Raw genomic sequence first — 9967 nt, 5'->3', positions numbered from 1 at the left:
ATAATTTCCACTCGTCTCATAATTTAGACTTTATTTCGCCATTTCGGCTTTCTTGCCTCACAATTTAAATGTATTATCTCACAATTATGACTTTTTATCTCATAATTATAAATTTTTAACTCATAATTTAGATTTTATATATCATAATTATGACTTTTTATATCATAATTTTGACCTTTTTATTTCATAATTTAGATTTGTCTCATAATTTAGATTTTTTTAATCTCATAATTTCGACCCTTGTCTCATAATTTTGACTTTTATCCCATAATTATGACTTTTTATCTCATAATTGTGACTTTTTACATCGTAATTATACATTTTAACATCTCATTTAGAGTTTATATCTCATAATTATGACTTGTTATATCATTTTTAATTTAATAATTTTGATTTTTATCTCATTATTATGACTTGATTTTATAATTTCGATTTTCTTAGCTCATAATTTCGATGTTTTAATCTCAAAATTATGATTTATCTCATAATTATAACTATTTAAGCGTTTTGACTTTCCTTCTCATAATGTTGACCCTTTTTATCTCAAAATTATGATTTTTTATCTCATAAATTCGACTTTATATTTCATAAACATGATTTTTTATCTCATAATTATGACTTTTTACTTCATCATTTCGATTTTTTATCTCATGATTTCGATTTTTTTTAATCTCATAATTTCGACCCTTGTCTCATAATTTTGACTTTTATCCCATAATTATGACTTTTTATCTCATAATTGTGACTCTATTTCATCATTTTGACTTTTTATGTCATAATTTCGACTCGTCTCATAATTTAGACTTTATTTCACCATTTCGGCTTTCTCACCTCACAATTTAAATGTATTATCTCACAATTATGACTTTTTACCTCATAATTATACATTTTTAACTCATAATTTATATTTTATATATCATAATTATGACTTTTATATCATCATTTTGACCTTTTTATTTCATAATTTAGATATGTCTCATAATTTCGATTTTTTTTTTTTTAATCTAATTTCGACCCTTGTCTCATAATTTTGATTTTTATCCCATAAATATGACTTTTTATCTCATAATTGTGACTTTTTACATCATAATTATACATTTTAACATCTCATTTAGAGTTTATATCTCATAATTATGACTTGTTATATCATACTTGCCAACCTTGAGACCTCCGATTTCGGGAGGTGGGGGGTGGGGTGGTGGGGGGGCGTGGTCGGGGTGGGGCGGGGGCGTGGTTGGGGGCGAGGCTAAGAGGGGAGGAATATATTTACAGCTAGAATTCACCAAGTCAAGTATTTTATATATATATATATATATATATATATATATATATATATATATATATATATATATATATATAAAAGAAATACTTGACTTTCAGTGAATTCTAGCTGTATATATATTTATTTTATTTTATATATATATATATATATATATATATATATATATATATATATATATATATATATATATATAATACTTGAATGTCAGTGTTCATTTATTTACACATATACACACACATAACACTCATCTACTCATTGTTGAGTTGAGGGTTGAATTGTCCATCCTTGTTCTATTCTCTGTCACTATTTTTCTAACCATGCTGAACACCCTTTCGCAGGTACCCAGAAAGGTTTCGAGTACCACCAAAAAAACTGAATCTCTGAAGACAGTATACAAATCTGTATTAAAGGTGTACAAATACTGTTTGTATAATAAGCATGTTATTTTTTTTTTTACAAATGAGGGTTAAGAGTTCAGCACTAAAAAAAAAGAAAAGAATGTGGCTTAAGGACAGTTTTTTAATTGAGCTGCTGCATTTTTTGGTTGGGTTGTTTATTTATTTAGAGTAACTTCTATACATTTCTAAAAGGGGAATAATGTAATAGAGTTATTATCTATGTTTGTCTGTTGCCATCTCCTGGTGAATGTTGGCTATAGCGTACTGGGGTTACTTTTTGGTTGGCCAACGATTTACGTGGTGTTGCGCACTTGACGTCACTCAGGTCCGCATGGAGCTGGAGGGGGCGTGGCTTCCAGCTCCGCCTGAATTTCGGGAGATTTTCGGGAGAAAATTTGTCCCGGGAGGTTTTCGGAAGAGGCGCTGAATTTCGGGAGTCTCCCGGAAAATCCGGGAGTGTTGGCAAGTATGTGTTGTATCATCTTTTTTAATTTCATAATTTTGATTTTTATCTCATTATTATGACTTAATTTTATAATTTCGATTTTCTTTCGATGTTTTAATCTCAAAATTATGATTTATCTCATAATTATAACTTTATTTCAGCGTTTTGACTTTCCTTCTCATAATGTTGACCCTTTTTATCTCAAAATTATGATTTCTTTTATCTCATAAATTCGACTTTATATTTCATAAACATGACTTTTTATCTCATAATTATGACTTTTTACTTCATCATTTCGACTTTTTATCTCTTAATGTCGATTTTTTAATCTCATAATTTCGACCCCTTGTCTCATAATTTTGACTTTTATCCCATAAATATGACTTTTTATCTCATAATTGTGACTTTTTACATCGTAATTATACATTTTAACATCTCATTTAGAGTTTATATCTCATAATTATGACTTGTTATATCATCTTTTTTAATTTCATAACTTTGATTTTTATCTCATTATTATGACTTATCTTATTCTTATCTCATCATTTCGATGTTTTAATCTCACAATTATGATTTATCTCATAATCTAGATTTTTATCTTATAATTATAACTTTATTCAAGCGTTTCGACTTTCCTTCTCATAATGTTGACCATTTTTATCTCAAAATTATGACTCTTTATCTCATAAATTTGACTTTATATTTCATAAACATGACTTTTTATCTCATAATTGTGACTTTATTTAATCAGTTTGACTTTTTATCTCATAATTTCCACTCGTCTCATAATTTAGACTTTATTTCACCATTTCGGCTTTCTTGCCTCACAATTTAAATGTATTATCTTACAGTTATGACTTTTTACCTCATAATTATATATTTTTAACTCATAATTTAGATTTTATATCTCATAATTATGACTTTTTATATCATCATTTTGACCTTTTTATTTCATAATTTAGATTTGTCTCATAATTTAGATTTTTTTTAATCTCCTAATTTCGACCGTTGTCTCATAATTTTGACTTTCATAATTATACATTTTAACATCTCATTTAGAGTTTATATCTCATAATTATGACTTGTTATATCATCTTTTTTAATTTCATAATTTTGATTTTTATCTCATTATTATGACTTAATTTTATAATTTCGATTTTCTTAGCTCATAATTTCGATGTTTTAATCTCAAAATTATGATTTTTCTCATAATTATAACTTTATTTCAGCGTTTTGACTTTCCTTCTCATAATGTTGACCCTTTTTATCTCAAAATTATGATTTTTTTTATCTCATAAATTCGACTTTATATTTCATAAACATGACTTTTTATCTCATAATTATGACTTTTTACTTCATCATTTCGATTTTTTATCTCATAATTTCGATTTTTTTTAATCTCATAATTTCGACCCTTGTCTCATAATTTTGACTTTTATCCCATAATTATGACTTTTTATCTCATAATTGTGACTCTATTTCATCATTTTGACTTTTTATGTCATAATTTCGACTCGTCTCATAATTTAGACTTTATTTCACCATTTCGGCTTCCTCACCTCACAATTTAAATGTATTATCTCACAATTATGACTTTTTAACCTCATAATTATACATTTTTAACTCATGATTTAGATTTTATATCTCATCTAGATTTTATATCTCATAATTATGACTTGTTATATCATCATTTTGACTTTTTTAATTTCATAATTTTTTTTTCATTATTATAACTTATTTCACTATTATGACCTAATTTTATAATTTTGACTTTCTTATCTCATCATTTCGATGTTTTAATCTCACAATTATGATTTATCTCATAATCTAGATTTTTATCTTATAATTATAACTTTATTCAAGCGTTTCGACTTTCCTTCTCATAATGTTGACCATTTTTATCTCAAAATTATGACTCTTTATCTCATAAATTTGACTTTATATTTCATAAACATGACTTTTCATCTCATAATTGTGACTTTATTTAATCATTTTGACTTTTTATCTCATAATTTCCACTCGTCTCATAATTTAGACTTTATTTCACCATTTCGGCTTTTTTGCCTCACAATTTAAATGTATTATCTTACAGTTATGACTTTTTACCTCATAATTATACATTTTTAACTCATAATTTAGATTTTATATATCATAATTATGACTTTTTATATCATCATTTTGACCTTTTTATTTCATAATTTAGATTTGTCTCATAATTTAGATTTTTTTAATCTCCTAATTTCGACCCTTGTCTCATAATTTTGACTTTCATAATCATACATTTTAACATCTCATTTAGAGTTTATATCTCATAATTATGACTTGATATATCATCTTTTTTAATTTCATAATTTTGATTTTTATCTCATTATTATGACTTAATTTTATAATTTCGATTTTCTTAGCTCATAATTTCGATGTTTTAATCTCAAAATTATGATTTATCTCATAATTATAACTTTATTTCATCGTTTTGACTTTCCTTCTCATAATGTTGACCCTTTTTATCTCAAAATTATGATTTTTTTTAATCTCATAAATTCGACTTTATATTTCATAAACATGACTTTTTATCTCATAATTATGACTTTTTACTTCATCATTTCGACTTTTTATCTCATAATTTCGATTTTTTTAATCTCATAATTTCGACCCTTGTCTCATAATTTTGACTTTTATCCCATAATTATGACTTTTTATCTCATAATTGTGACTATTTCATCATTTTGACTTTTTATGTCATAATTTCGACTCGTCTCATAATTTTGACTTTATTTCACCATTTCGGCTTTCTCACTTCACAATTTAAATGTATTATCTCACAATTATGACTTTTTTACCTCATAATTATACATTTTTAACTCATGATTTAGATTTTATATCTCATCGAGATTTTATATCTCATAATTATGACTTGTTATATCATCATTTTGACTTTTTTAATTTCATAATTTTTTTTTCATTATTATAACTTATTTCACTATTATGACCTAATTTTATAATTTTGACTTTCTTATCTCATTTCGATGTTTTAATCTCACAATTATGATTTATCTCATAATCTAGATTTTTATCTCATAATTATAACTTTATTTCAGCGTTTCGACTTTCCTTCTCATAATTTTGACCCTTTTTATCTCAAAATTATGACTCATTAGCTCATAAATTTGACTTTATATTTCATAAACATGACTTTTCATCTCATAATTTTGACTTTATTTAATCAGTTTGACTTTTTATCTCATAATTTCCACTCGTCTCATAATTTAGACTTTATTTCACCATTTCGGCTTCCTCACCTCACAATTTAAATGTATTATCTCACAATTATGACTTTTTACCTCATAATTATATATTTTTAACTCATAATTTAGATTTTATATCTCATAATTATGACTTTTTATATCATCATTTTGACCTTTTTATTTCATAATTTAGATTTGTCTCATAATTTCGATTTTTTTTAATCTCCTAATTTCGACCCTTGTCTCATAATTTTGACTTTTATCCCATAAATATGACTTTTTATCTTTTTTACATCATAATTATACATTTAAACATCTCATTTAGAGTTTATATCTCATAATTATGACTTGTATCATCTTTTTTAATTTCATAATTTTGATTTTTATCTCATTATTATGACTTAATTTTATCACTTCGATTTTCTTAGCTCATAATTTCGATGTTTTAATCTCAAAATTATGATTTATCTCATAATTATAACTTTATTTCAGCGTTTTGACTTTCCTTCTCATAATGTTGACCCTTTTTATCTCAAAATTATGATTTTTTTAAATCTCATAAATTCGACTTTATATTTCATAAACATGACTTTTTATCTCATAATTATGACTTTTTACTTCATCATTTCGACTTTTTATCTCATAATTTCGATTTTTTTTCATCTCATAATTTCGACCCCTTGTCTCATAATTATGACTTTCTATGTCATAAATTTCACAAACATGACTTTTCATCTCATAATTTTGACTTTTATCCCACAATCATGACACTTTATTTCACAATTTCGACTTTGTTTATGAATCTTCATTCAGGTCCAAGAAGTTCCTCTTTTTTCTTTTTTTGTTGTTGTCTTGCTCAAGGGTCGCGCATGCGCACTTTGACACCAGCCTCGGCCGCTCCGCCATCTTTGTCGGCTGCCCATTTCTCCATTGTTCGCTCAGGAGCTTCCCTCGGCGGCGGTGGCGGCGGCGGCATATTAGTTCCTACTGCGCCACATTAAAAAAAATATATATAAAAAAAAACGACAAAAAAAAAGAAAGAAGAAACAAGCGGTCGGTGTCACAGGCGAGCTGCCCGCGACGCTCGTGGATTAGCACCCCGCGGTTGCGACACGTTCTCGGCCAGGATGGACGATGACCAGCCTAAAACGCTGTGAGTGTGTTTGTTTTGCACTATAAACACTTCCAACCGCGCCACAAAAAACACCCCTTAATGTCATTTATTTACTTCAAACACACCTCCGTTATTGTATTTCCACGTTGAACCGAGTGAATTTCCAATCCGGCTAATTCGCCACATCGAGCTAAGTGTCGAATGCTAGCAAGCTAATTCCGGAAAAATCCCCAAGTGGTTTTCCTAATTTTGACACGAACAATAATTCTCTTTGTTGTTATCAAAGTGAGCCGAACGAGACAGAAGAGCAAACGCCAGACGTTTTTCTTATTCGTCTTGTGAGCTATTGCGGCTAATGAGCAGCAAAACAAGGAAATGAGTCATTTTCGCACAAGGCTCCGGCGAGCAATTAATCCCTGAAAATCGAGCTTTAGGCCTTTAAATGTCCTTCTTTGAATCCCATCCTCCAGGGGAAATATTCTACCTAAGTCGCTTACATCAGTGGTCCCCAACCTTCTTTTTTTTTTTGCACCACGGTCCGGTTTAATGTAGGCCAGTGTTTTTCAACCACAGTCTGGTGTGCCGTGGGAGATAATCTAATTTCACCTATTTGGGTAAAAAAAAATTTTTTTGCGAACCAGTAATCATAGTCTAAAAATGATGTGTTGTTGTGAGTAACCGCGTAATACTCTTCCATGTCAGTAGGTGGCAGCAGGTAGCTAATTGCTTTGTAGACGTCGGGAACAGCGAGAGGCAGCGTGCAGGTAAAAAGGTAACTAATGCTTAAACCAAAAATAAACAAAAGGTGAGTGCCCCTAAGAAAAGGCATTGAAGCTTAGGGAAGGCTATGCAGAACGAAACTAAAACTGAACTGGCTACAAAGTAAACAAAAACATAATGCTGGACGACAGCAAAGACTTACTGTGGAGCAAAGACGGCGTCCACAATAAACATCCGAACATGACATGACAATCGACAAAGTCCCCACAAAGAAGGATGAAAACAACTGAAATATTCTTGATTGCTAAAACAAAGTAGATGCGGGAAATATCACTCAAAGGAAGACATGAAACTGCTACAGGAAAATACCAAAAAAAGAGAAAAAGCCACCAAAATAGGAGCGCAAGACAAGAACTACACATAGGAAAACAGCAAAAAAAAGTCCAAATAAGTTAGGGTGTGATGTGACAGATGGTGACAGTACACCTACTTTGAGACAAGAGCTATATTGACGCATGCTTGGTTATGGTTTAAAGTCATATCGGACAATTGCGACGACGACTTTTTACTGTCAACTGAGTTTCGTTTTTTTTAATGATTTCTGCTGGAGGTGTGCCTCTGTATTTTTTCAACGCAAAAAATGTGCCTTGGCTCAAAAAAGGTTAAAAAACACTGGTCTAGAGCTCGGCAGAGTAACCGTGTAATAATCTTCCATATCAGTAGGTGGCAGCACGTGTCGGGAACAGCGTGCAGGTAAAAAGGTGTCTAATGCTCAAACCAAAAATAAACCAAAGGTGAGTGTCCCTAAGAAAAGGCATTGAAGCTTAGTGAAGGCTACGCAGAACGAAACTAAAACTGAACTGGCTACAAAGTAAACAAAAACAGAATGCTGGACGACAGCAAAGACTGACTGTGGAGCAAAGACGGCGTCCGCGGTTTACGTCCGAACATAACATGACAATGTCCCCACGAAGGAGGATAAAAACAAAGTAGATGCAGGAAATATTGCTCAAAGGAAGACATGAAACTGCTACAGGAAAATACCAAAAAAAGAGAAAAAGCCAGCAAAATAGGAGCGCAAGACCAGAACTAAAACACTACACGCAGGAAAACCGCAAAAAAGTCCAAATAAGTCAGGTGGTGACAGTACACCTACTTTGAGACAAGAGCTATATTGATGCATGCTTGGTTATGGTTTGAAGTCATATCAGACAATTGTGACGACGACTTTTTACTGTCAACTGAGTTTTGTTTTTTAGTGATTTCTACTGGTGATGTGCCTCCGCATTTTTTCAACGCAAAAAATGTGCCTTGGCTCAAAAAAGGTTGAAAAACACTGGTCTAGAGCTCGGCAGAGTAACCGCGTAATACTCTTCCATATCAGTAGGTGGCAGCACGTGTCGGGAACAGCGTGCAGGTAAAAAGGTGTCTAATGCTCAAACCAAAAATAAACAAAAGGTGAGTGTCCCTAAGAAAAGGCATTGAAGCTTAGTGAAGGCTACGCATAACAAAACTAAAACTGAACTGGCTACAAAGTAAACAAAAACAGAATGTTGGACGACAGCAAAGACTGACTGTGGAGCAAAGACGGCGTCCGCGGTTTACGTCCGAACATAACATGACAATGTCCCCCACGAAGGAGGATAAAAACAAGTAGATGCGGGAAATATCGCTCAAAGGAAGACATGAAACTGCTACAGGAAAATACCAAAAAAAGAGAAAAAGCCAGCAAAATAGGAGCGCAAGACAAGAACTAAAACACTACACGCAGGAAAAACGCAAAAAAGTCCAAATAAGTCAGGTGGTGACAGTACACCTACTTTGAGACAAGAGCTATATTGACGCATGCTTGGTTATGGTTTAAAGTCATATCGGACAATAGCGGCAACGACTTTTTACTGTCAACTGAGTTTTGTTTTTTAGTGATTTCTACTGGTGGTGTGCCTCCGCATTTTTTCAACGCAAAAAATGTGCCTTGCCTCAAAAAAGGTTGAAAAACACTGGTCTAGAGCTCGGCAGAGTAACCGCGTAATAATCTTCCATATCAGTAGGTGGCAGCACGTGTCGGGAACAGCGTGCAGGTAAAAAGGTGTCTAATGCTCAAACCAAAAATAAACCAAAGATGAGTGTCCCTAAGAAAAGGCATTGAAGCTTAGTGAAGGCTATGCAGAACGAAACTAAAACTGAACTGGCTACAAAGTAAACAAAAACAGAATGCTGGACGACAGCAAAGACTGACTGTGGAGCAAAGACGGCGTCCGCGGTTTACATCCGAACATAACATGACAATGTCCCCACGAAGGAGGATAAAAACAAAGTAGATGCGGGAAATATCGCTCAAAGGAAGACATGAAACTGCTACAGGAAAATACCAAAAAAAGAGAAAAAGCCAGCAAAATAGGAGCGCAAGACGAGAACTAAAACACTACACGCAGGAAAACCGCAAAATAGTCCAAATAAGTCAGGTGTTGACAGTACACCTACTTTGAGACAAGAGCTATATTGACGCATGCTTGGTTATTGTTTAAAGTCATATCGGACAATTGCTACGACGACTTTTTACTGTCAACTGAGTTTTGTTTTTTAGTGATTTCTACTGGTGGTGTGCCTCCGCATTTTTTCAACGCACAAAAATGTGCCTTGGCTCAAAAAAGGTTGAAAAAAACACTGGTCTAGAGCTCGGCAGAGTAACCGCGTAATACTCTTCCATATCAGTAGGTGGCAGCACGTGTCGGGAACAGCGTGCAGGTAAAAAGGTGTCTA

At 31.7% G+C, this 9967-nt stretch overlaps 1 protein-coding gene across 2 annotated transcripts in view; it reads left to right on the top strand.

Annotated features, from left to right (window-relative positions):
- The first annotated feature begins 6253 nt into the window (after positions 1 to 6253).
- The window catches only part of LOC133610273 (cytotoxic granule associated RNA binding protein TIA1-like), a 32799-nt gene continuing 29085 nt past the window's right edge, over positions 6254 to 9967 (top strand). For both annotated transcript variants that reach the window (XM_061966419.2, XM_061966418.2), the window contains exon 1: positions 6254 to 6523. In XM_061966419.2, the coding sequence (XP_061822403.1) occupies positions 6498 to 6523 (26 nt within the window). In that variant the 5' untranslated portion in view covers positions 6254 to 6497. The remainder of the gene's footprint in view (positions 6524 to 9967) is intronic.

Source organism: Nerophis lumbriciformis, linkage group LG11 (assembly GCF_033978685.3).
Source record: "Nerophis lumbriciformis linkage group LG11, RoL_Nlum_v2.1, whole genome shotgun sequence".
Taxonomy (NCBI): Eukaryota; Metazoa; Chordata; class Actinopteri; order Syngnathiformes; family Syngnathidae; genus Nerophis; species Nerophis lumbriciformis.
The sequence above is the reverse complement of the archived record's forward strand: the minus strand, read 5'-3'. Positions and strand labels throughout refer to the sequence as shown.